The sequence below is a fragment of the Zonotrichia leucophrys genome, chromosome 1A, assembly GCF_028769735.1.
Source record: "Zonotrichia leucophrys gambelii isolate GWCS_2022_RI chromosome 1A, RI_Zleu_2.0, whole genome shotgun sequence".
Taxonomy (NCBI): domain Eukaryota; kingdom Metazoa; phylum Chordata; class Aves; order Passeriformes; family Passerellidae; genus Zonotrichia; species Zonotrichia leucophrys.
Window position 1 is genome coordinate 57,852,471 of NC_088170.1, and position 27,135 is coordinate 57,879,605.

The 27,135-nt window shown below is 46.8% G+C and overlaps 1 protein-coding gene across 1 annotated transcript in view; it reads left to right on the forward strand.

The window, feature by feature from the left end:
- The window catches only part of LAMB1 (laminin subunit beta 1), a 42,302-nt gene extending 17,573 nt beyond the window's left edge, over positions 1 to 24,729 (forward strand). Inside the window, exons 15-33 of the mRNA XM_064702827.1 lie at positions 446 to 573; positions 1,021 to 1,144; positions 1,679 to 1,883; positions 2,043 to 2,186; positions 2,283 to 2,514; positions 3,015 to 3,178; positions 3,624 to 3,848; positions 4,611 to 4,828; positions 5,250 to 5,346; positions 14,049 to 14,418; positions 16,067 to 16,251; positions 17,438 to 17,679; positions 19,162 to 19,365; positions 19,748 to 19,892; positions 20,637 to 20,844; positions 21,011 to 21,152; positions 21,961 to 22,137; positions 23,376 to 23,535; positions 24,416 to 24,729. Of these exons, the coding sequence (XP_064558897.1) occupies positions 446 to 573; positions 1,021 to 1,144; positions 1,679 to 1,883; positions 2,043 to 2,186; positions 2,283 to 2,514; positions 3,015 to 3,178; positions 3,624 to 3,848; positions 4,611 to 4,828; positions 5,250 to 5,346; positions 14,049 to 14,418; positions 16,067 to 16,251; positions 17,438 to 17,679; positions 19,162 to 19,365; positions 19,748 to 19,892; positions 20,637 to 20,844; positions 21,011 to 21,152; positions 21,961 to 22,137; positions 23,376 to 23,535; positions 24,416 to 24,552 (3,507 nt within the window). The 3' untranslated portion in view covers positions 24,553 to 24,729. The remainder of the gene's footprint in view (positions 1 to 445; positions 574 to 1,020; positions 1,145 to 1,678; positions 1,884 to 2,042; positions 2,187 to 2,282; positions 2,515 to 3,014; positions 3,179 to 3,623; positions 3,849 to 4,610; positions 4,829 to 5,249; positions 5,347 to 14,048; positions 14,419 to 16,066; positions 16,252 to 17,437; positions 17,680 to 19,161; positions 19,366 to 19,747; positions 19,893 to 20,636; positions 20,845 to 21,010; positions 21,153 to 21,960; positions 22,138 to 23,375; positions 23,536 to 24,415) is intronic.
- Positions 24,730 to 27,135: the final 2,406 nt, after the last annotated feature.

Here is a 27,135-nt window from a genome sequence, read left to right on the forward strand (position 1 = left end):
TGGCCAGATCAGATGGGCATTGTGCACCTTAAGAAGCAAATTGCCCATCTTGGATGTGGAATGCCTGCAGCCAAGAGTTTGCAAGCAGTTGGCTTTGATAATTTGCAGAGTGAAGGGAAAGAGAAAAATCTCTCCATCTCCTTGCCTGTTGGCAGCAACTAACTGCAGTGAATACTCAGATACAGGACCCAGAGGTGAGGGGAGAGGAGTCACCAAAGCCCCTGGTGATGCCATGATGCAGATGGGGCTGCTGGCCACCTGCTCCTTGCTCTCAGCCCACACCTGCAGCTGGTAGATGCCCCATTGATGCTGCAGCTGCAGCCCCATCCTCCCTGAAGCACTGTGACCACCCTGTCTGTGCTCACGCTTTTCCTGGTTTGAGCTCTGGATGCTTCCAGGAGTTTATGATTATTACTTGATACTGATGAGCCTTTTTTTTCCCTAGTTGCCTGATCAGTGGGAAAAAGCTGTGATCAGTGTCACACGCCCAGGCAAGATTCCCACAGGCAGTCGGTGTGGCAACACAGTTCCTGATGACGATAATCAAGTGGTCTCACTGTCACCTGGATCCAGGTTGGTATAACTGGATGGGCAAAAGGAGAGAAAAAATAAAGCATTTAAAAATTGAAGTACAATAATGTCACGTTTTCAGTTTGCTGTAACCTCTGTGAAAATAGGTGAAAATTAATTTCCAGTAGGTTATAAAAACCACATTTAGTAGTGTGTCTATAGACTTAAGGCTTTTAAGTTTATTCTCATATTCTGATAGGGTTTGTTCACTGAGTGGAGGGAGGGGGAGGTGTTTGCACAGCCTGTGAGTGAACACTGGTTTGACTCTTTACCTTGCTGATAACCTTTTCCGGTTCTGACTTCCACAAGCCTGCAAACCGCCTCTCTCACGTCGCAGCTTTTGTTCTGCTGGGTCTTGGCTGCTTTCTGTTATCTTGATTGCTCCATACAGGCACCTGAAATGCTTTATGGTGCCTTTGAAGTAAGGACTGTTTCCTGTTCCTCCTTCAGATACGTTGTTCTCCCGCGGCCCGTGTGCTTCGAGAAGGGGCTGAACTACACCATCCGCCTGGAGCTGTCCCAGTACTCCTCGGTGGACACGGAGACTGAGAACCCCTACACACTCATTGACTCTGTGAGCAGAATTCATTTCAGGGATGCTCTTAAAAGCCTGGAAGTTTGCATCTCCCCTGGCGTGTGTCTGTAAATTCCAAGTAGTATTTTGCAGTGTTGTTCCTTACAGCTGAAGTCAGATCTCAGCTGAACAATGTAATGCGGTATAGGTTTCTTCAAAAGTTCCTCCAAGTATGTGAGCTGTTTTTCTGCTAAGAGGCTTTTGAGGTATTTTGCAGGACTGCAGCAAGTCCACAGGCCTATAGTTTCTTTGGGGAAGTTAATGCGTGTCATGTAGGTAATGAAAATCAATGTCAGTGTCAATCTTCTTCTCTGGAATGGATAGAATTTGGTAGATTTGGTAAGAATTTGTCAGATACCACAAGTATTCCACCAAAACTTGAGAAATACTGTCATTTACGTTCCAAATTCCATCTGGCTGTTTGCTTTTCAGCAAAAAACAAGGCTAGAAACTGGGATAATACTGAATTTTCACAATTTTGGTGGAGGCTATTTATAAATAGTGACACTTGGTCATTCTAAAATTGTTTTGTAGCTTGTTCTCATGCCATACTGCAAATCGCTGGACATATTCACAGTGGGAGGCTCGGGCGAAGACGTGGTCACGAACAGCGCTTGGGAAACTTTCCAAAGATACCGGTGTTTGGAAAACAGCAGGAGTGTTGTGAAAACTCCCATGACAGATGTCTGCAAGAACATAATATTCAGCATTTCTGCACTACTGCATGAGACTGCCTTATGTACGTAACCATCTACTTGTAGGGCAAACCATGCCTGGGGGCTGCGTGGCGCTTGCGGGCAGAGCAGTTTACATGGGGAAGGCGTGTACGTGGCATGAGGCAGGGGATTCATGTCTTGTGCCACAGTGCTCATTTTCTGAAATGTTTTTCTCTGCTCAGCATGCCAGTGTGACCCACAGGGCTCCCTGAGTTCGGTGTGTGACCCCAATGGAGGACAGTGCCAGTGTCGTCCCAATGTTGTTGGAAGGCAGTGTGACAGATGTGCCCCTGGCACCTTCGGGTTCGGGCCGAGTGGATGCCGACGTATGTTAAACCCTTGGCTCTGGGCTGTGCTGTGGTTGTGGCCCTGGGGTTATGCCTTGTGATGGAAACTCAGCCCCTCTCCCTCTCTCCTTGCAGCGTGTGAGTGCCATGCCCGAGGCTCTTACAACGCCTTCTGCGATGTGGAGACGGGCCAGTGCCACTGCTTCCCCGGGGTGTATGGGCGGCAGTGCGACCGCTGCCTGCCCAGCTTCTGGGGCTTCCCCAGCTGCCAGCCCTGCCACTGCAATGGCCACGCTGACGACTGCAACCCCTACACCGGGGAGTGCCTCAGCTGCCGGGACCACACAGCCGGACACAACTGTGAGAGGTGCGGCACCTGTGCCCTTGCCCTGGCCCCTCTCCGCTCCCACAGCAGTGTGGGCACAGCAGCTCTGCTGTTCCTCTCTGGTGCTGGTGCTCACACTGGTGTTAAGCCACAGCAAAAGTCCCTGTGCCGAGGGAGTCAAGAGAAGCACTTGTGGTCCTGGAGATTGATGAGAGTGAGGATCCCCTCTTCCCTGCCCACAGCCTTGTGTCTGCATTAGTGACCGAGAGCACTCTGCAGGAACCCAGGCCTTTAGCGAGTCATTGCAAGCCTTCTGAGAGGCGTTGCGATGGCAGGGCTGATGTCCAGCCTTCGGTGTGCAGCTCCTATGCTGGTGTAAACCAGGCAAATTTGTGTCTGTGGACACAGCTGTTAGGAGTGTGAGCCATAAGGGTGTTTCTTCTCCTTGCTTCTTCACAGTGGTATAAAATCTGAGCTTATTTACAGCTTAATTACAGCGTGTTTGCCTGCAGTCCCTGCATGCTGTGTACTCTGTTGTGCAGGTGCCAGGCTGGCTACTATGGAGACCCCATCCTGGGATCAGGTGACCACTGCCGGCCCTGCCCTTGCCCTGATGGCCCCGAGAGCGGACGCCAGTTTGCCAGTGGCTGTTACCAGGATCCAGTCACACTGCAAGTCGTGTGTGTCTGTAGTGTGGGATACATAGGTACTTGGGGGGATTGTGGAGGGGTGGCTGGTTGGGTTGAACCTCTCAGGGAGAGGATGTGTTCATGTGGGTTAGATGTGACCACAGCACCAGTGGGTTGTTGCAGGGGGTTACCTCACCTGGAAGGTGCCAGGGCAGTGTTCTGTGTGGGTGGTGCCAGCATGGCCATGAACCTCATCTGCCGCAGTGAGGGATGACTGGTGCTGAACAAAGGTCGACAGGACAGCACTGGAACCGAGGGGATGAGCAGCATGCCTTGGTGCCCTGGGTGCTACCATCCATGCTCTGCACCAAATTACCCTGGTCTCACCAAGTGCTGTCTCTGTTTCTTTAAACATGATCCAGTTAATGCCCCCCCAGTAATGGTCTTTATTGCCTTGCTGGTGACGGGGCTGCATCAGGGAGCCGTGATGGCCGTTCCCAGTGTGCCTGTTTGTTCAAATAGGCAGTCGCTGTGATGAATGCGCGTCTGGCTTCTTTGGGAGCCCCGATGAGGTCGGTGGCGCCTGCCAGCCGTGCCAGTGCAACAACAACATCGACACCACTGACCCCGAGGCCTGCGACAAGCGGAGCGGGGCGTGCATGAAGTGCCTCTATCACACCGAGGGGGAGAACTGCCACCTCTGCAGAGAGGGCTACTACGGGAGCGCCCTGCAGCAGGACTGCAGAAGTGAGTGCGAGACACGGCTGCACCAGCCTTCTCAGGGGAACCAGTGGGCAGCTAAATGCTTTTTACCTGGCAGCATTTGGTGTGGAGGGAAAACTTTATTACTTCCACCTGGAGTGGCCTGCAGCTGGGTGGGGCTACTGGCTCTCTATGTTTGAGAGGGAATTCTGAGACAGCATTTACATTTGCTCAAAGGAGGGAGGATTTTGCAGGAGGGAGACTTCTTACCCTCTTGATACTGGTCTCTGTTTATAACTTCTCCAGAGATAAGGTGGTGGGGGGAGGGTTTGTGGTTTGACAGTGGGAATGAAGGCTGTGACAGGAAGCTGAAATGGGTGGTGGGGAGACAGACCCACCTCTCCTGTGGCATCAGGCACAGACCAGCAGGACAGGCAGGTCACTGAGCAGGTGAGCTCACTGTTGGCTAGTTGACCACTTCAAGCAGATCTGCCACCATAACTGACTGAGGAGAGCTGGGCAGACCTGGGCTTTGGTTTTACAGACGGAGGAATGGAGGAGAGCAGGGAGGGTTGGGCTGGTTGAATGAGGAGGGCTGGGGCATGAGGAGGGGGACATGAGGAGGGCTCTTGAGCAGTGCTGGGTGTCATTCAGTGTTGGGTCAGCCAGGTCGGGCCACTGGCATTGGGACATGCCAGCATCTGCCCACACTTCCGTGGACTCAGAGAATAAACTAGTTGTGGAGTCAGGGCAGTCTGGTAGTGGGGGGCAGGTTGACATGGAGGTGCCATACTCTTCCCCTCACAGAGTGCGTCTGCAACTACCTGGGCACGGTGCGGGAGGACTGCGAGGACTCGGAGAGCTGTCGCTGCGCGGCGGCCACGGGGCAGTGCCGGTGCCTCCCCAACGTGGTGGGGCAGACGTGTGACCGCTGTGCCCCCCACACGTGGCGCCTGGCCAGCGGCACCGGCTGCGAGCACTGCGACTGCGACCCCGCACGCTCCCTCGGGCCTGCCTGCAATGAGGTGAGGCAGCCCGGCCCTGTGCCCGAGGCTGGGCCCTGTGCCCGAGGCTGGGCCCTGTGCCCGAGGCTGGGCCCTGTGCCTGAGGCGCTGCCGTGTGCCCGAGGCACTGCCGTGTGCCCGAGGCGCTGCTGTGTGCCCGAGGCTGGGCCCTGTGCCCAAGGCGCTGCTGTGTGCCCGAGGCTGGGCCCTGTGCCCGAGGCGCTGCCATGTGCCCGAGGCTGGGCCCCGTGCCCGAGGCTGGGCCCTGTGCCCAAGGCGCTGCCATGTGCCCGAGGCTGGGCCCTGTGCCCGAGGCGCGGCCCTGTGCCCGAGGCCGGGCCCTGTGCCTGAGGCGCGGCCCTGTGCCCAAGGCTCAGCCCCTGCTCGAGGCAGGGTGAGCTGCTGAGGGCTCACTGATGGGTTTGCTTTTTGCCTTTGACAGTTCACAGGGCAGTGCCACTGCATGCCGGGTTTTGGAGGCCGGACCTGCCGGGAGTGCCAGGAGCTCTTCTGGGGTGACCCAAGCGTGGAGTGCTTAGGTGAGTCCAACCCTGGTGCCTGCTCCTTTTGAAAAATGTCTGTGTGGCTGAGCACACCATCACAGCCCGGTTCACTGGGGCACCCCTGCTGGGACCAGCCCACTTGAGCCTTGGAAAAGAGGGACAAAGGCATGGTGGAGTCTGCCCTGGGGTTTTGGTGCCTTGCAGGATGGGACATGTGACAGGAGGCCAGGCCTGTGCTTGTCTGTGTTTTTCTTGTCTGACCTTTATTTAGAAACAAACCTCTCTGTTTAGAAGCGACTCTTCCTTAAGGGTAAGATTGCAATTCTGTCAGGTAGGCCAGCATGATAAGAAAACATATCACAAGCATTTGAGTTTGAGAATTGTTCTGGAAACCAGTTTCCTTTGCCTTTCAATTGTACGTAGCTGAAGACCCTTGTCTCTTGTGCCTTCATACAGAGAGTAGAGATATTTTTATTTAGTAGGAGACTTTCCTTATATTTCAGATAAAAATAAAGGAGAAAGCAGAGACCATGCAGTGGGTTAGCCATAGCTACATGCTGCAAAACAGAGCACCATGAAGTAGGTTGTTTAGAAAACTGGATGGCCTCTGTCCTTTCATTATAAACAAGTCTGTTCATTAGCTGGAAAAGAAACTTCAGACATTGTCCAGACCAGAACAAACTTGTATCTCTGATCTGTTCAAATAGGAGCCCTTGCCAGGAGGATTTGCAATAGATTTAAGGTATTTTTTCCTGCAGGGAGGAATGTGCTTGCTGTGGTCTTTAATAAATCCCTTACAATAGAGATACCTTAGAGCCCATTATCTTGATAGATAGGCAGGTCACAGCTACTTGGTTTGCAGCAGATGAAAGGACTGGGGAGTTGCCCCAGTTCCTGAGTACATATTGGGTTTCTTGTGGAAAGGCTGCCTTTCAGAGGCTGTGTGTGTTCTGACATGGGAAGGGGTGTGCTGACCCTGCTGGCTCCAGGGCAGGGATTGTCTTTTGCTATCAGTTGTCTCCATCAGGGTTTATTGATGGAGTCCATCTGCATACCTTATCGGCAGGGTTTTGCAGCATAGCATCATTTCTGATCTCTCATGGAGTTTCTGCTGTCTTTTGAACATGTGAAAACCTGCTTTAATTTTTCTGAAGTAAAGAGACAATATATTCTTCAGAGCCTGTTTTTACCATGTGAGATCTACACTCCCTTTCCACCATCCCTTCTGTGCCCTAGTGACAGAGGAGACTCCCTCAGGTGGAAAGGCAGATTTTCCTTCATGATTACATCCAGCAGGAGGTCCCTGTGGCAGGTAGGCAGAGCTGCTGCTCAGGGCTGAGCAGTGGCAGCCTGCAGTGTGATGCTCTGGACAGGCTCCAGGCGTGTGCTGGCTCGTGGAACACATCCAGCCGGGTGGTGCTGCAGGCTCTCCTGGTGTGCTGGGGTCAGTGCCTCCTGCCTGTCTCCTGTCTCTCCTTGGCAAGAAGACAATTGGCTCCTCAGCCCTCATTTAGCCCCGGGGAATGAGAGGTGATGCTCAGGCTGGCAGAGCTGCAGCTGCTGCGTGGGCAGGTAGCAGCTCTCTGGGATAAGAGGGTTGCGAGCAGAAAACTGTGCCATTTAAGGAGCTGCTGAGCAGTGTCCCTGGAAAACAGCAGAGATCTGGCCTGCAGCCAGTGAAGCTGGAACTGAGACAAGGCTTTGTCACAAAGATGTCTGCTCCAGTTGCAGGGAACATGTGGACTCCTGCCATGGCGTTTGCCACCTGGCGTGTTCTTGCTGGCCCAAGCAGCCAGTATGGCCACACTTTGTGATGCATTCAGGAGCAAAATAGGAACAAATCTGGATGGAGAAGAGCTAAAACTCTGAACCTTGTGAGTGTGGACGCAGTTTTCACCAAGCTGGTGCAGAGGTGTGGATATTGCTCCCAAGGACTCCAGCGTGGGATCCTCCACTCTGTAGGGCAAGTGGGTTCTGCTCAAGGTTGGAGACCACAGAATGAATCAATTATTCCAAGGACAGTGATATGTGATCTCTTCATGAAAGGTCTTCAGGTTGCTGGCATCAAGAAACACAAGCTTCTGATGAGAAATGGGGACCATACTGCTCATGTTGCTTTGACAAGCTTTACAATACTGAAAAATCCCAAGTGCCTGCAAATAAGCTCTGGACATAGCTGTGTGGAGATGTACAAAATGGCCCATTTAGGACAGGCTGGGGCTGCAGCTCTCCATGGGTTCTTGGGCACTTGCAGCAGCAGTGAGTTGTGGATGGGGCCCAGGGTCCCAGTACACTCCAGAGGATACCAGGCTCTAGGGCACTCTTCCTTGCCATCCCCATTGCCAGCTGCTGCCTGTGATGTCTCTTCTAGAAACCTTGTTTAGATCAGCCATGGTGAAGCAGAAGCCAGGGAAGGCAGGTTTTTGTACCTGGTGTGGGTGCTGCAGTCTGTGCCCCCTGCTGTGGAGAGAAGATGTCCTCTGCTGTCTCCTCTCTGCATGTCCAGAGATCACACTGGCACTGCTGGGGCCAGCTAAGGTGGGTGCCTCTGCTGGACAGCATCGTGCACCCACAGCACTGGCTGCACTTCAGCACCCACAGATGTCCACTGGGGATTACACAGCACAGGGAGCCTGTGGCTGGGTCTGCAGAGCCTGCTTACTCGCTGTGCTTCGGAAAAGCACAACATTCTCTCACTGAATTCAACATAATGCCTGAAACAAGCACAGCAGAGGCACAGAGGATGGGAATGAGCCCAGCATTTCTCTCTTGGCCTCCTGCAGGTCCCTGGGAGGATTACAGTGGGCAGGAGCTGTGCTGTGAGCATCACCTGCTCTGGAGGCAGTGCCAGTCCCTTGGCAGAACTCTTCTGCCATTGCTGCAGCCTCGAGCTGGCTGCAGCTCTGCACGAGCCTGCCTGTGAACGTGTGTGTGTGCATAAAAATCCTGCCTAAGGGAGCAAATAATAGCAGTACAGAGTTCATCACATTCAGGTCTCCCAGGCATTCTGCTGGAGCTTTTCCAAAGCCTGGCAACTAAAGTGCGGGACTCAGCATGCCGAATTCTGCACCAGCTTCAACCCACAAAGCAGATCTCCAGGAGAAAGCTGCAGGCTCCTGGGAAGCCTGAGATGTGGAGTGGCTGCAGATGCAGCTCAAACAATGCCTTTGCACAATAAATACTTACAATTTATATTTCATTGTCATCTCCTAAAATGAAGGAGATGACAATTTTACTATCATTACTGTTGTAATAAGTTGAACAAGCAGACTGAAGTGCAGTTAGTAGGAGGCACTGTGTGAGATTGGAAGTAGGTGGTGTTGCTATAGCCCCTTCACAAGGAGCATGTCCTGTGTTGGACATGAGTATCAAGACTTACTGCAGAATCACAGAATTTAATTAAACTACAATGAAAAAAATCATGTTTTTTGTCAAATACACACTGCATGCATTGACAAGAATGTTGTTTTTTTCAGTTTTTAGTCTTTGTTGTATGGTTGGTGCAGGAACAGCAGTTCACTAAAAATTGCCCTATTGCCATGTAAGAATAAGTTTTGTAGTCTTAAAATTTTAACACTTGGATCTTAAACTAGTCACGTAGGCTGCTTTTATAGGAGATGTTTTTGGTGTTTAGAGATGTCTTGTTTCCTTCTGTGAGAAGTGCCTAAAGGAAGTCAGACAAATTCTATGCTAAAAAAAATATAATTTTCACTTGGAGTTTCATAATTTTAAATTACCTAGGGTCATAAAGTACTGCAATGTGTATTGATTATTTCCAGAAAATTGTCCTTTTGGCATGGTGTGCTAGCATGTTAAGATGTAGCACAACTCCGGTAATTTTAGACTGGGATCTTACATTAATATTCCTACTGAAAATCATAATGCTGAGGAGTTAGCACTATGCTTGCAGGGTAACTTGAATCAATAGCTGATTATTCAGAAGAAATTTGCTAGCTCTGCAAAACTTTCGATCTTAAAAGCTGTTGAATGGTTTTCTTATCACAGGGCCTCACTACCACTGGGAAATTGTGCCAGGAAATCATGTTTGAACAAAACCTTTGTGTTTTTCTCTGGAGGAGTTAAACATTTGATGCTTGCCGCCCTCAGTCTCAAGCAGTAAAAAAAATATTTCTGGAAAAATGATTTCTATTCAGCATAGGATGATGTACAACACTTGTTTGTTCCTGAGTTGGACACTGATACTGGTCTTCATAGAGCCCATTCAGTATCCATTCTGTCACCTCTGCTCTAGTGTCAAGTGCTTTGACACACCCGAGTTTAAATTAAGTGATGTGCAAATATACTGCATATTGAATTAGAGTAGTTTAAATGCAAGTGAGTTCTAAATATTTGAAATCAGAGGAAAAGATAGCAGACCTGTCAGAGTAGGTAAAAGATAAAGCAATTCTCAGATCCTTTTGAGCTTAAAGCAAACCTCTGAAGCTAGTTACTTGCTTCTTTTGGATTTCTCTTCTTAGGTTTTTACATGAAAGCATTTGATATACATGTTTGAGTGTTACTTCTCTGTTGAGGATCAGGAAAAAGGAGGAGAATAAATGCTCTGATGAAGGTGATACAAAATTTACCCATGGATATTCAGTGTGTGCATGCACATACATGCACTTGCATTTGTAAACAGATGCAGTTACAATCCTCATAAATCTGCTAATCAGCAGATCCTGGCTGAAGAATTTGGCCTAAACTTTTCCAAAAATATGGTTTCCCTGAAGCTGAAGTATGCCACAAAAGAATCACTGATTGAGTTACACACTCAGTTAAAGAAAACAATACGCCTAGTTCCAAAATGACATTTCAAAACAGAAACCTATTGTTTAATTTAGTAAATGCTCCTTTGAAAGCCCTTAAATCTTGGGCCAACGATTTCAAAAGACTTCTTTTCCTCCACTGTGTTTTCCATGGGAGGTACTGCTATGTCCTGCTCTGCTTACAGATTTGAAGCCTGTCTAACACTGATCTTCAGTGCAAGCAGCCGTGTCTGCATTAACTTTCAGCCCTTCACCTTGGCTTTGGGCCATCTGTCTGCTTGAAGGGAGACTAATCAACCATTTGTCTTGAAAGGCATTTCCAACTCAAAGTGGTCAAGGCATCCGAGTATCTTGAAGTAAACTCAACATCTGTTTGATTTTGCAGTGCAAAATGAACTACTTTTCCAGTTTCTTGTCATATAAGCATAGGGAAGCCATATAAAAGGAGTTTACAGGACTTTGTCTTTCCCTATATCACATATAAGTAGAACATAAGCTGTTTTGTAGCTACTAAGCCACATCTGAAACATCTGCAGGCACATCTGCATCCCTAGATGTGCTTATGTGTTTCTTGTTCTTGAAAAAGTTCAGATTAACCAGATATATGCTAATACTGGATATGTTGTATTAATCAAGTGTTACATCAGATTTAGGAGTGTGCTGGTTGGAGCCAAAATCTCCTGAGCAAAGCAATATTTTGAAGGTCGTGTTTGAGTGAGCCTGTTCAGTACAGGACTGCTTCTGAATCCCACCATGGCCATAGGAATAGTTGGACATAAAAAGGAGGTGTTTGAGGAATGAGAACTCTGCTGTGGCTAGCAGTGATGGTGGGTACTTTGGTCAAACATGATACTGAGCATGGTGTGCTGGATTACTCTGACTGGTGTTTGCTCTGTTTCTAGCAGGTATCTCTGGTATTCACATCCCAGTTCATTGGCAGTGTTACTATAATGTCACAGTGCATGGTGCATGTGCCATCTTGAATGATAGATATGTAACTCAGTTGTTCTTCCATGAGCTCTTTGCCAATCCCGTGCCAGTGTTCTCCAGTCTGTGCCAGCTCAGAGGGCCTCCTTTCCTCTCACATACATCCTGCCACTGTCACTGTGCTTTTGTTCCTTTAGGATGAAGTCATGCCCTTCAGTCAAAGAGACTGAAGCCAGCAGGTTCTTGGCAGGCAGGCACTGCCTGAGGCAGAGGTGAAAGCTGGCACTAAGCTATTTGCCTGGTGGACTGCAGTGTTCAAGATGCTACTCACTAGGGAGAAGGCTTTTACATGACCTTGGCTTGGGCTTGCTTTCCTTCTCTTGAGAACTGGCCACAGCTGGAGTGAGTAGAGGGTTTGATCCCTACAATGACATAAATGGGAGGTGTTCCTCTTCAGTGGCTTGAATGTGCTCCTTGCTGGGCTGTGAAATGCCTGGTGGAGGTGTCCAGGGCACAAGGAACAGGACTCATCACTAGAGGTGTTAGAGATGGCTAGGGGTGAAATCTGGTGAGGTCCTGTATATGGTTAATGTCTTGGGAAGATGGTGAAGAGGAGGAAGAGCAATAGGAAACCAGCACTTTTGAAAGCCATTCTGTATACATTTCATTGAGGGGCTAAGGTAATTCAGAGCCAGGATTGCCTGCTTGTGGGCTTGATAAAAAAATCTTAAAATGGAAAAATAAGACACAGTAATGTTTCTAGCTGCCGTGTGCAATTTCTCATGGTCCTGCAAAGCTCGGTTTGGGAGTTTTGTAGGGCTGTATTCTTCCAACTGGTGCTCTGCATTTAGAATAAATTACTTCTTTGCTCTTATCATCCCCTAACAGGCAGCTGTGGAGTTTGGGTTTTCACTTTCCAAACAGTATGTTAGTACCTAAATTATTTTCTCTCCTTCCCTAGTATTTTCTGGTTGCAGAGAGTTTGGAATCCACTTTACCATGTAAATGCTACTAAAACCATGTCATCTGGCTTTCCTGAACATGCAGGTATTCAGGAGTAGAATTACCAATATGGGGTTACGGAGGTTTTTTCACATTAAGCCTTTTAAATCTGCAAGTAAATATAGTGATCTGATTTGCCAGCAGCAAGTATTCATGTAACTTGATCAGTCCTCAGGATCTTTGAGAAAAACCACATGCCATTTAGCCTCTTTCTATACAGAGGAATTTGGACAATTCATCATTATACCAAGGGCCTTATTAGTTGACAGAAGGGTTAACTGACCTTCAAACAGGAACTCAACGGTTTGCCTGCAGGGAACATATTCCATGGTGAGTTGACTACTTAAGCACTTTCAATGTAAAGCAAAAACAATCTCTTGTGTCAGGGTATAGTTCAAAGAACAAAAGATCGTTTTGCTCAATTGTGCAGGCAGCAGAAGTTATTTTTGTCTCTTGCCTATCATACTCACGTTGTACAAGAAAGTCGTTTTGTTGAGGAGCGATTTGTTCTGCTGGGGCTCTTTGTGTAATTTTTGAACTGAAGACCACCACTGTGCTCTGGCATTGAAGCAAACAATGTACAGTCTTGAAAACAGCTTTGTGTTTTGCCCTATTTTCAAGGGGGCGTTTGCTTTGGGTGTGTGAATTGATTTATGGGTTTTGAGCCATTTAACTTCCTTAGAGAATGCCTGGTAAATGGATGTGTAAGTGAGGGGTTTTATCATGTATGCCAGTCCTTTTCCTGTTTAGGGAACATGTGCTTGACCTGTTTTGGGTGCACTCTGCCATGATGATAAGTAGATGATGTGCATATTTTCAAAGCCTCTCTTTTTGTTGCTTGCTGCCATCTCTTTACAAAAAGCTTTGCATGTTGGTGATGTCCTCTGCTGCTGCTGCCTCCTGTGTAATTAAGAAGGTCAAGTGGCAGCCTTGCTGCATGGAAATGCTTCTCGTGATAGCATTATTGTGTACAGAGTGTGTCTGTGCTTTCAGCAGTGACAGTGCATCACTCAGTTAAGTGAGTAACTTCTCTCTGTGATGGGTTAGTGCCAAAGAAATGCATTTCATGAAGGTGTGAATACTAACTCTGAAGTTGGTGCTCAGTGTGAAATAACTTTGAAAAATTTATAAATCTGTTAGGTGTCCTCATGTCCACTGAGGGTGACATTGAGGGTGACAAACAACATGCAGGCTCTTGGTCCTTAACACCTCAAACACTACAGGGCTACCCATGACCACATTCTTTATTCTATTCTACTTTTCACTGCTAGATTTTTTTTTCTGATTTTCTATATACCCAAAATGTCAGCCCAGTGTGTGTTGTGAATGTTTTCCCACTATCCATGGCAGGAGCATGTTCTGAGCCAGTCCCTGTACCTCTGCCTGCAAGATCTCGCAAGGGCTTTTGCTCCATGGATTTGTCCTGTTCTTGGAAACCCATTCCACTTTTAACACCCACAGCACCTTATGGAACAGAGCTCCTCCGCTTAACCAAGTGCTGTGTACTCAGTTATCTCCTTTTAGTGTGCTGTTTGTGGGAGGGGCAGGGGAAGGTAGTTGGTTTATGATTTGCAGGATTCCTCACTTGACTGTTACTCCTCTGCTGGAGGAGACAGTAAATGGCTGTTCCAGTTAAATTTTCCTTTTTCTCTCATGGTTTGCTCTTAAACCCTCTGCTATGGGCCACTTTTCCTGTCCCAAGAGCCTTGCTCTACTCACTCTTCATTGCAGGAGAGAAACTGGGATCTTTGTTTTCAGTTGCTATTCAGCTGACATCTGAACATTGCAATTGGTGTCCATCCTTGCTCCATTATTGTTCCTATTTCCAAGATGTGCAAATCCTGATCTCCTCTAGAGTTATTTCCCCATCTCTCTCCCTTTTCTCACTCACACTTGCTTCCTCCATATACATGTGTGATACATCCATAATTAGCTTTTTATAATTGAGACACTGACTACATCTGTATTCATTTTATAATAACTGATTTTTTCCCCACCCTGCCAACATCCATGGCCCTCACATGTGCCTTTTTCTCCTCCCAGCATGTGACTGCAACCCTCGTGGCATCCAGACCCCGCAGTGTGACCGTGCCACAGGGCAGTGCATCTGCAATGAGGGGGTGGAAGGGCTGCACTGTGACAAGTGCTCCAGGGGCTACTCTGGTGTCTTCCCTGACTGCGTGCCCTGCCACCAGTGCTTTGCCCTCTGGGATGTGATCATCAGCGAGCTGGCTAATAGGACCCAGCAGTTCTTGGACAGGGCTAATACCCTCAAAATCACTGGAGTCACTGGCCCATACCAGCAGACACTCAACACACTGGAGGAGAAGCTCACTGAAATTAAAACCATCATCGCTCAAAATCCAGCAGCCGAGCCCTTGAAGAACATTGGGAATCTCTTCGAGGAAGCAGAGTGAGTAGTTGTAGTTACATGGATCAGTGTGTCTTGGGAAGAAGTGGGAGTTCCAGTGAGCTGGGATTTACTTGAGTGACTGATGTCTCCATGCTGGGCTGAGGGCACTCTGACTGGGTGAGGGTGCTGTGGCTGCTGGAGCCCTTTGCCATGCTCAGCCCTGGCAGTGAGTGCCCTTCCCACTGGGCAGAAAGCTGGTGGGACAGGCAGGAGCAGTGCAGCTGCCACGTGCTGGGCTGGGTTGTCCTGCTCCCACTGCTCTCCAGGCAGATAATTACTGGGGAGCCACTCATGCTTGCCTTGTGCTGCCCCAGGGCAAAGGACAAACACTGCTATTATGTGAGAGAATGAAGAGGGGGAGAGATTAAATTCCTGGATTTCCGCATGTAGCTGATGAGTTGGAAACTTGGGCTTCTTTCTGCACGCTGAGCATGTGTTGGAGGAAGCACCAGGTTTGTAACACGGATTGTTTCCTTTTTTCTGAGAGTAGAAGCCTTGTATTTTCTTTTAGGGCTAAGCACACAAAAGATGGTAGTCTGGAGATGGGGCAGTGTAACATTAAGTAGGATTAGAGAGGCTTTCTAGCTCTGTCTGCCACTGCTCCAACTTGCTTGTGCATTGTGAAGGGAACTGCACAAAGCAAAGGGGCGAGGATTAAAGCACAAATGTCTCAATTAGGAATAGTTTGTGTCCTACAGCTCCCTTCCCTCCTGCTGGAGAGCTGAGGGTTGCTGCTACTTCTGGACTCTGTGTATTGAGGGAGATCAGAACAGCTGAGGGGCTGCTTTTGCCTAACTTGCCTTAGGTGTATCTGTTCTTGCTCCTCTCTGGCTGTATAGAAAGTACTGGGCTTTGGAGGAGTCCTGGAAAACAGCAGGCTGTTAGACTATTGAGAGAGCTGTAAATTGATCTTAGATTTTAAGTACTGCCTTGATTCTTTCAGAGTGAGGAAATGCTTGGCTTGAGGGGATCACCATGGATGGGAATAGCTTCCTATGCCCACTTCTGTTCCATAGCAGCCTTGACACTTAACTCACTTGCTTTTCCTTTTAGGGTTATCCCATTAGCTAAAGCCTGCTCCATGGCTCACTGAGTGAATGCCTAGAGCAGGAGGTTTTCCTTCAAAACTCTGGTGAGGAGGGATCTGTACAGAAGAGTTTAAAGAATCCATTGTGCTAAAACTAAGGCTCCCCCCTCCCTGTTTCCTGAAGTTCAATTCTGTCCGATGAGCTCGTAGTAATCAAAACTACATTTGAGCTGTGTGGGATGGGGAGCAAATTATGTATGGATCATAGTAGTCAACTCTGACCTATGCAGTTGCCATGATACAAGAGCATTACTCCAGTCCTCTGGAATCTCCCTCCAGTTAATCTTACACAATGCAGCTGTTTTCTGAGTGATTTGGCACTTTGGGTTTATAAATGTGCTGTAGATTAAAAGGTAGGTTTGTATATTAAAGGAAACATAACAGTATTTTAGGTAGGCATGTTGTTACAAATCACTTGGAGCTCCACTGAGGGAGGATAGGTCCTGCCATGGGAGAAGCTCTGGCCATCTCTGGGGTACATCTCTGGCCACCATGCTCCAGTGAAGTATGAGGCTATGACCCATCTTCCTCCCCATGCTGAGTCCTGTGCCTCTTTTACAGAAAGCTGACAGCAGATGTTACAGTTAAGATAGCTGATATAGAAGAAAACCTATCAGCCTTATCAGCAAAGAGCAATAGCACAGACACAGACCTGAGTGCACTGGAGACAGATGCCAAAAGTCTGGACCACGTCGTGAAAGAGCTTGCAGAGCAGCTAGAGTTCATCAAGATCTCTGATGTTCGGGGTAAGTGTCACAGGGAGGGGGAGAAAGCAGCAGGGTGGCCAAAGATTTAATTGATGCATGGGTTTAAGTACCAGATTAATCTTCTAACTTGTAATAAAACACAGTTCCTCAGGGACAGGTTCTTTCTGTGCATTAGCAGAGTTGCTGATACAGCAGGAATTTTTGGCCCCTCATCTGGTCTCTCTTCCTCTGCACATTGCAAAGCTGGCTCAAATTCTTGGGGCATAGAATTTTCTTAAGGTATCATGCTGAACACATTGCAGATGAGACACAACAGAAGAAAGTGTACCACAGATTTCAAGATATGTCTGGACATCTCCCTTGCTCCCTTCAGTCTGTTAAATTGCTATTTCTGGGTGAAAAAAAAGAGCTTGTGGTAAAGGGTCCAGTTCTCCTGACCCATCCAAGTCTAGCATGTCCATTGGCACACTGAAATGGGCCAAAAATCAAAATTTGCTGGAGGAAGAGGAATGTCACCAAATTATTTGGAAATCTGGAAAGCTGACTTCGAGTAAAGTATTTATAATTTTTCTTGTATGTTTCCTGGTTTTCAGGAAGTCTGAGGTTGTTTCCAGTGAGCATGGGGATAGACTGAGGCAAGTGGCATGTGGGAATATGGGAGTCCCTGACTTTTGGCATTTGGCAAAGGAAAGCTGCCCCAAGGTGCAGAGTATAGCCACCCCCACAGGATCCTTCACACCCACACAAGGCCTCTCCAGGAGTTGTCCAAAATCAGCAGTTCCATAAATCAGCATCTTTCATCAAGCAGTTGTTTCTTAGGAAAGCTCTGACCAATTTCCAAGCAGTGACTCTATAATCCAGACATCCCAGGGCAAGCAGTAAGAACTGATGGGATAAGGGAATCCTTAGTAAACAAACTGTTCCCCTGAAAACCTTCAAAGGCTGTATTTCCTCTTGCCCTTAGGGCAGGCAGAATTCAGTCACTAGGGTCAGAGAAAGGCTTAACTTCAAAGACCAGTTTGACACTCTCCACCAAGCAAAGAAGCAAACTTTTTTCCTACAAGAGGCCAAATTCTGTCATCCTTGCAATGGCACAGCTGCCAAGGCCAGCGTTTCCTTTAATGTGAATATCACTAGCTCTGATGTATCATCTGCTAACATCTGTGAGATACATTACTCTGGGTTACTCAACAGAGTTCTCATCAGCTCCCTCTGATTTCTGCAGGAGCCTTGGACAGTATCACCAAGTATTTCCAGATGTCCCAGGAGGCAGAGGAGAGGGTCAATGCCTCCACCGTTGATCCCGACAGCGCCGTGGAGCTGTCAGCGCGGACGCGGCAGGAAGTGCAGGCCTTGATCAACGAGAAGGAGGCCCAGTTCAAGGCTAACCAAGAGGAGCAGTCGCGCCTTCTGGATGAACTCGCTGGGAAGCTGCAGAGCCTGGATCTCTCTGAGGTGGCTGAGAAGGTACACAGCTGAGAATGGCTGGGATAAACCCATGGCAGAAAGAGACTTGGGCTTGTGATGAAGCAAGGGGCAGGGAGGAGCTGTAGGGGATGTGGCAGTGTGAGATGTGCAGTTGGTTCATGAGAAATGCACCTTGCTTGGTTAAGCAACCCCTCGGTTTTGTGGGCTGGAACTGGGTTGTTTAACTGGTGGACTCTGCCACTACTGGCTTTCAAAGACCAGCCTTTCATGTTGGTCTTCCTCCCACTCTTCCCAGCCCCAACAGAGCACCTGTTTTTGCATCACCCCTGTTCTAATCCAATGTTCTTTGCCAGGGACAGAGTTCCCACATGCAGGAAAGTGTGGCAAATCTGCTGGGCTGAGAGCCATCCTCTTCAACCTATCCTGAGTTCAGTGCTTGCTTTCCTTAGGCTCCCCTCTTCCCTTCTGCAGCTCCATCAGATGCACTCTGTGCCTGTACAGTGCCCGGCCAGGCTGTGCTTCTGCACACACCCCCGGGCCTCAGCATCCCCCCAGGCTCATCCTCCTGCTCGAGACAAAGCAGAATTTACAAGGAGATGGAGTCAAAAGGGCATTTTCTCTGTTGAAGGTGCCTGCTCATCTGTAAATATGTTTAAGGATGGCTTTTTCTTGGGAGAGGCTGGGTGTTCCTCAGTTTCTCTTTGAAGTTGGCCAGCTGCATTCAGAGAACAATTCCTGAACAACCCCGGGGTGAAGGCAGGCTGCAGGGCACCCCTCATTAACTCCCCCAGGGAGGCCAGGCCTGTGGTAGAGAGTGAGTTCTTCACACTCTGATTGTCCCTTGTCCTTTACAACCAGTCATCCCTCCCACTCCCTCAGCCCTCCTTTTTTTCTCTGAAGGGAAGAAAGAGACATCTTTCTGTTTAGTTTCCCTTCCCCTACATTCCTGCCCTGACTGTTCTTAAGAACTGAAGTCTTGGGTAGATGTTTATCAAGGCAGTAAATACTGAGTTGCTTGGAGGTGTAATCATAAGACACACACATACAGAGACACACAGACACAGACACATACACACACACATCTTTCTGCTTTCTAGCTACTGCTGGGTTACGTGCCAAACAGGTAAGAGGGACTCATTTGCACTTCACAGGAGACAGCTGCAGCTAACTTGGCTCAGCCCCTAGGTTTTTCCAGAGAGGTTTTTTGGCTGCAAAACCTGAGTTAGTGACTATCATTTGGCAAAAAAAGAGGGTTTGGGGGGGCATGAAAAGGTAAAAGAGCCTCACAAGAACAGGGAATTTTCTAATTTTCCCTCTGCTTAAACCAACTCCTGTGTTATTTCATTACCAAACAATTGACCAAGCAGCGGATAACTCTCAGCACAGTTTGCTGATAGAAATAGTTTTGCTTCTTGGAAAAGAAGTTGGCTCTGAAATGTTGTGGTGGAACAGTGTCGTACTCCAGCCCCCAGGCAATGGAATGGACATGAGGCTGTGACTGGCTCCCCTGTGTCCCTGCAGACGTGTGGCAGTGCCCCGGGAGCCTCGTGTGCCGAGTCCGAGTGCGGGGGGCTGAGCTGTCGGACAGACGAGGGCAAGAAGAAGTGTGGAGGCCCCGGCTGTGACGGGCTGGTGACCGTGGCTCACAATGCCTGGCAGAAGGCTATGGATTTTGACAGAGACATCCTCAGTGCATTAGCAGAAGTTGAGCAACTCTCCAGAATGGTAATAAGTCAAATCAATTGTTAAGATATTAAAAAAGAAAAGGGAAAATCTGTCTGTTGTAGCACAGACTCTAATTGATAAAGTGTGTGCTGGTTTTCTGCAGAAAATACTTCTTTTGGGTTGTGTAACTTCATCATGCTTGTAAATATCTTCAGAAAGGGAGCTTGCTAGAGTGAAGCTTCATGCATAACTAAACATCAGCCTGAGTTGTTTAAACTAGCACTGGTGGTATGGATCAGGGCCAGCTTCCAAGTGTTCTGTGAGTTTTATGAGAAAAAGCATTCCTTGTTACTATTACTTCTGACTCCAGATGAATTGTTTTAAAACAAGCCCTAAAGCATAAGAAGATAAGCAAGCAAGCCTTCCATTTTCCTTTCTTTAGGTTTCTGAGGCAAAACAGAGAGCAGATGAAGCAAAACAAAATGCACAAGCAGTTTTGCTTAAAACCAATGCTACAAAAGAACAAGTGGACAGAAGCAATGAAGATCTGAGAAATCTTATTAAACAGATTAGAGACTTCCTAATGCGTAAGAACGTTACATTTTAATAATATTTTAATTCTGGGTTTGTGAAAACCAGCTTTACATCTGTATTATCTTCCAAGAGTTAGCTCAACAGTTGTCATCATTCCCCGCACCTCCCTTAGACAGACAGTGTGTATGATGAAATCTGGAAACATGAGAAAAAACAAGAGAAAACCAAGATAATAAGAAAGTGAGAGCAAACTGTGACATGTTCTTGTGTGCCTTTCAGCTGAGGCTTTTGTACTGCTGTACTTTGCCAAGTATGTCTGTAAGTTCTGGCTAGAAAGACAAAGTAGTATTAAAGGGGAAGGAAGTCAGAAACTGCATTTCTCTCTGTGTAAGAAAGCAAGAAAAGGTTAAATGAGAGCCTTGTTTGCCAGCAGCCCATTCCTTGCCTGTTTGCTCAGGGCTGACTGTGCTGGGAGCACAAATACATCTACATGCAGCTGTTGGTTTTGTTTCCTGTGGGCTCGGGTCCTCCCAGAGTGGTGCAGCTGAGCACCAAGATCTTCAAATGGCTTCCAAGAGAGCTGTGCCAGCAGGGCCTATACACCTGCTGGGCCTTTCCTGAGAGGGAAGTTTCACCTTGGGAAGTAACTTTTAACACCTTGATTTTCCATACATCGGGGGGAGGAAGTTTTCTCATTATTTTCCTTCTTAAGGAAGCAGCTGAACAGAATTTGAGTGCTGAGATTTGACAGAGAGAAGCTTTTACTCACATCTCTGTCATTTGTGTCCATCTGCTAGAAGACAGTGCTGACCTGGATAGCATTGAGGCAGTGGCTAATGAAGTGCTGAGCATGGAGATGCCAAGCACTCCCCAGCAGCTGCAGGCCCTGACAGAAGATATTCGTGAGCGTGTAGAAAGCCTTTCTGATGTTGAGGTCATTCTGCAGCAGAGTGCTGGAGACATTGCCAGAGCAGAAATGCTATTGGAGGAAGCTAAAAGAGCAAGGTATGCAGCCCTGTTTCATCTCTTTGCATCAGAAAGTGCAGTTTAACTTTCCCTGATGTAAATTCTCACTCCTTCAGTAAGGGGCAAAACCAGCCCGTTGCAGCATATGTTCTTTTTTCAGTTCCAAAGTAAGAGCATTTTTAGCATTAACAATCTTGCTCCACAGCAAAGGGGCAACAGATGTTAAAGTCACTGCAGACATGGTGAAAGCAGCACTGGAAGAAGCTGAAAAAGCTCAAAATGCAGCTGAAAAAGCCATCAAACAAGCTGATGAAGATATTAAAGGAACTCAAGACTTGCTGACTTCGGTGAGTTCTTTATGAGTATTTCTTAGCATAATAGAAACAACACCAAGTCTGATGCTCAGAAACTGATGTAGCCTGTCTAGGGAAAGCTCTTGGGTACTGCAAAGCAAAGGCTGCAGATAAAATGCATCTAAACCATTCCTGCCTTCACATCAACTTTTAAGTGGGGACTTTTTGCTCATAAAAAAACCAAACCAGACAACAACAACAACAAACACCATAAGGCTTTTCTCACCCCGTACCCTGCACCAGCCAAGTTAAATGAGCAGGATTGTAGCCCTCTAAACCAGCAGGTCTGACAAGACCCCTGGCAAGCCACACCTGTCAGCCACACTGGTTGTGCATTGGTGTGCTCAGTGTCATCCACACTACAGCACCAGACTAAAATAAAGAAAGGCTGGATTGAAGTGCCAAGTGCTACAATCTTGTCAGATAAAGTATTTGCAGACTTCATCTCAAAGGTCTCATGAGACCACAGTGCTATCTCTACTTATGAAGCTTGGCCAGTTTAGAAGCTTCACAAGTCCATTATCACATGATTTGTCAGTGGATTAGTCAACTCTTGTGTGTATAATGCAATCAAATACTTTTTGACCATGTTCCTTAATGCTTGTGCTGCCCCATATGTACCATTCTCAAGCACTGAGCTTTTTCACCCTGGCTGCGATGGGCCATTTTTAGCAAAACTAAAACACTGCTTTTAACTCAGATATATGGACACAAACTAGTTAGTTGAGCAGGGTTTATGGAGAAAGTCTAGTATTATATCCATTGTCTTTTGAAGTCTAACTCTCATTCTTCTTTCTCTTAGATTGAATCTGAAAATGTAGCATCTGCAGAAACACTGAACAATGCTACCTTACGTCTGTTTGAGCTAGAGAAGAGTGTTGAAGACCTCAGGCAAAAGGCTGCTACAAATTCAGGGACTGTGGGAAATATAGAAGACAAAATTATTAGTGCAAAACAAAATGCTGAAGAAGTTCAAAAGGTGAGAAGCTCAGGAACAATCCTAAAGAGAAGCCAGCAAAACTCCCCATGTTTGGCTAAAGGGAGATCAGTGAATCCATGTGATCTGTCACATTTATTGTTCATATTCTGGGGGTAGAAAATCCAACATTTATGCTCTTAACAAAGATAGCAACGTTTCACTTCGGTATCAGATCCTGAGAGAGATTTATTGGGAAGTTTTCAGGTTCTGAAATAGCTGCAGGGAACCTGTCAGCCTTTCACAGATAGGTTTCTGTTCCTCAGCTTTACTATATGTCACAGGAGAACTGGAATTTTTTTTTTCCACTTGTATAGAGTATTTATGGTTCTATGACAATGATAGGTTCAGGACAAACAAACCAGAATTTGGCATATACAGAATCAAGCAACAGGAAAAATAATTATCCTAACAAAAAACTGAAGTAATTGCTAAATATCAGAGATGCAAGATTTTTCTCTGTGACCATATGGCATTACTCCCAATGTTTGCTACACACTTTTGTAATAGCAAAAGAATGTTCATTAACAAAACAATTGACCAATCTGCCAAAGGAAGTTTCATTGCTCCCATCTCTTGTCTGTAGTTAGCCTACCAATCTCCAGAGAGCCATTTTCTGACAGGAGACCTGCATTATCCATCAACTCAACAATATCCAAACACTAAGTAGAATTTCAGGTGCTGTCAAGTAAACACAAGAGAATTCCAGTGCTGCTATGGTTTGTTATCTTGTTCAATGGTTGAATTTAGTTGGGCCATAGGACTTCTTAATCTTAACCCCACAACAAAAGGGCAGCTGAGAAACCAACCTCACGACTTTCACTAACACCAGCTGGGCAGCCAGTTTAGTTCCTGAGCTGAAAGGGTAGCAAGGGTATCTATTCCTCCCCAGATGCTTCCACTCAGCCAGGAGCAGTGCCAGGTGTAGCTTTCCAGTTCTAGGGGCCATGGTTTGCATTAGTTACAGAACCCTGTAACTGAATCCCATAAATCTCTGCCAAGTGCCAGTATTGAAGCTGTAAAACAGCCACAGATGTGCAGAAGACCAACTGATGAGTCTTCACCACAGCTCCTAGTCTTGGACAGAAAGTAGGAAATACCCTGGCACCGTTTCTGCTTTTGTTAAGTGAGCTGCCAGCAGAGTCTCCTGGCAGCAGGATTAGTGAAGGACAGAGAGGAAATGCCGACTCCTGCTGTATTGGCTTTGTGTGAGCTCCACCTTGTGCTTGCATTGGGAACAGGTGCTCAGCAGCGAGCTCAGCGGCAAGTACAGGACCGTGGAGGAGCTCATTGCCAGGAAGACAGAGGAGTCGGCCGAGGCCAGGAGGAAAGCAGGCGTGCTGCAAGATGAAGCCAAAGCCTTGTTGGCTCAAGCAAACAGCAAACTCCAGCTGCTGAAAGGTAAGGCTCTGCTGAGGAGGTCATTTGGCACCTTAGAACATGAAGCAATTTCATGCTGTTAGACCAGCTATTCATTAGCAGAAAGGGAAAAGGTACTACTTTGTTACTGAGGCTTGATCTGCTTTCCTTATTATTATGGATGTAATACAGTCTTTTGAAGCAAAGATTTCTATAGAATAAGCTGAAACTTACAGGTGAGAAACTTCTGGTGTGGCACCTCTCACTGTCCCCAGAACCACCACAGGGAAGGAACAAAACTACTCTGCTCAGGCCAAGGACTCAGCTGTTCCAGCAAGACCCCCATCTCCAAACAGTACTCCCCTCACCCCCCCTGGAAAGCTCTTAAAACAAAAGCTAATCAGGACACAGGAGTTCCAGGTCACAGTTTAATTTAACATTTACTGTTGACAAAGTTGTTTGAACCAGAACAAGGCAATCTGCCTCTTGCTAGCAGAGACAGAATTAAATTTTCCTTCTGGTTTTGCCAGGCCAGGAATTCATTCTTCCCCTCTTTGCTACTCTTGCACAGTTACTGTGACTTGCTGAGTAGTCTTAATCATCACAAGCCAAAACGTTTCACTGTTCTGTAAAAGCCACCGTAGAGCATAGAAGTACAATTATTGTAACCCTCAAAATACACTTTTGGATTTTCACCTTTAGAAAATAACTTCTTTGTTCCTTTACATTCCTATGTTAAGGAAACAAAAGGTGCCATTTGTTGATTTTGGGGAGTTTTGTTTGTTTTTTGGTTTTTTCCCCAATGAGAATATCTTCCACAACAGAAATAAATTTTAATAGTACTTTATCCATAACTATAATGATTTACATGCATCAAAACACCACCAATTAAGCTGTTTTGTTCACCTTCCTTTGCCTACAGATTTGGAAAATACATATGAAAACAATCAGAAAGTTCTGGAAGACAAAGCCAAGCAGTTGGTGGAGCTGGAGGAGACAGTTCGCTCCCTCTTACAGACAATCAGCCAGAAGGTTGCTGTTTACAGCACTTGCCTGTAAACAGGAGGGGGAAGTGCTTGTGTTCAGGATGGGTTTTACAAGTATTATACTAGTTCTTTTTGACATTACATTAAGACCTGAAAAGGTGAACAGGTTTTATATTGACTTTAAAGCGACAGAACCAAAGAAAAGTAACTTTTTGATGTTGAAAATAAACAGTACTTTTGTATCACTGTATGTACCTAGTATGACTCATTAAGTTCCAGCCTATTTTCAGTAGCTGCAATGGTACACCAATTAATCCTTTAGCAAGTCTTGTTCTTACATTGGTTAGAGATCTAATAAAATCTTGACTTGAGCTGTGTAATTCTAAAGAAGGGTTACTATTACTATAAAACATTATCTGGTGACTCAGACCAAATTACCAGTGAGTGAAGAAATACCATCCATGTGTAGTTAGTTATGCCACAGCACTCCAAAAGGATTGTGTAGCCCCTGCGTGATACCCAGTTAGGCCTAAGCCTACTTTCATGTTATTGATTATGAAATGATATGTACCCTTAATAAGTAGAGTGAAAACAGAGAGGTCAGCACTGAAAGTATGAATGTACCAAGTTTATATGGTAATTCAAGCTTGGACTCACAAAATAAACAGAGTTGGAAGGGCCCCACAAAGGCCATCAAGTCTAACTCCTGGCCTTGGCACGGGACACCCCAAGAGCCACACCATGTTCCTGAGAGCATTGTCCAGACTCCCTGGACTCTGTTGGGTTTGGTGCTGGGGAGCCTGTTCCAGTGCCCAGCCACCCCCTGAGTGAAAAACCTTTTTCTGATATCCAACATCAACCTCCCCTGACACAACTTCAGGCCATTCCCTCAGCACTGGTCACCGGAGAGATCAGGGTCTGCTCCCCCTCTTCCCCTCATGAGGGAGTTGTAACTGCAGTGAGGTCTCCCCTCAGTCTCCTCCAGGCTGAACAGACCCAGTGACCTCAGCCACTCTTCATATGGCTTCTTCTCAAGGTCCTTCACCATCTTTGTTGCCCTCCTTTAGATGCTCTCTAATAGTTTAATGTCTTTTCTATATTGTAGTGCCCAAAACTGCCCCCAGCACTCGAGGCTGCCCCAGTGCAGAGCAGAGCAGGACAATCCTCTCCCTTGCCCAGCTGGTGATGCTGGGATGTCCCCAGCACAGATGTGGCCCTCCTGGCTGCCAGGGCACTGCTGACTCATAACTCAACTTTCCACTGACCAGGACACCCAGGTCCCTTTCCACAGCGTTGCTTTCCAGCCTCTCATTCCCCAGTCTGTCCATATGCAGGTGCAGAATCTGGCACTTTCCCCTTGCTGAACTTTCAGTGGTTGGTGACTGCCCAGTTCTGTAATTTGTCAAGGTCTCAGTGCAGGGCCTCTCTGCCTTACAGGAACTCAACAGCTCCTCCCTGTTTTGTATCACCTGCAAACTTTCTTAGTAGCCCTTCCTGTCCTGCCTCCAAGTCATTAATGAAGTGCACGGACTGAAGATGGAACCCTGTGGATCCCCACTAGAGACAGGTCACCACTCTGATGCCACCCATTCACTGTAACCCTTTGTGCCCAACCTGTGAGCCAGTGATCCAGCCGTGTGCTGGACATTCTGTGCAGAAGGATCCTGAGAGACAGTTTCAAAAGCTTTGCTGAAATCCAAAAAGGGTACATCAACTGGCTTCCCTGACCAGCTAGGTGGGTTATCTTGTGATAAAAGGAAATCAGGTTTGATAAGCAGGTATGATCATCAAAATCAGGACAACTACAGCAGGATACGGCACCACCTGAGCAAACTGAAGGGCATTCTGGTTAAATCAATAGTTACCCCTAAGCTCCAGAAATCACAAACAGCACAACAAAATAAAAATCTTTGAAGAAACTGATCATGACAGCAGTATCATGCACTGTTCACTGCCAGTACACTCAGCAGCTGCTACAAAGTGCCAGTTTGGCACCACTCAGCCCTAACTGCCATGAGACCATTGACAGGTGGCTCAGGAGCTCATTTTACTTTTACACTTTTTTGTACACTTAACTAGAATGGGAATGACAGCTAGAGAAGTAACAAAAAATAATTTTAAGGCCTTGACTTTTATTTTTAAGTGTCTGGAAAACTCAGTCTCCAGTACAAACTTAGAAGTATTATTGGTTATAGTTTCCCTGGCTTTTAAAACTTCATTTAACATAAAATGAGATACAAACTTTTCTAACTTATGAACTTCAAGAATGAATTGCAGTAAGACTGCTACAAGTATTCAGGGGTGGAGGGAGTAGACACCAAACTGTTTCTGAAAGAAAAGGCTTCTGAAAGAGAAGGCTTCTGGGAAGAAATTGCAAATCACATGATTAACACTTAACATTTACTTTTGTTAAGTTAGAAGTGATTCTGAAATGCCAAGATCTACTAGAAGAATCAAGCTTTTCTGCTCTGTTGTTTCGCCTTCACTTTCCATTCAGCAGCTTCCTACTAACACCTGAAAGCAGATCCACATTAATTCACTACCTCTGATGGTGATAAGCTTAATGAGATGGTATGGTTTAAACCCCATCTACATTTAAAGTAGGAGTTAATAAATCACAATGAAGAAGAGGATCGCTGGTGTTCTGCTGATTTAA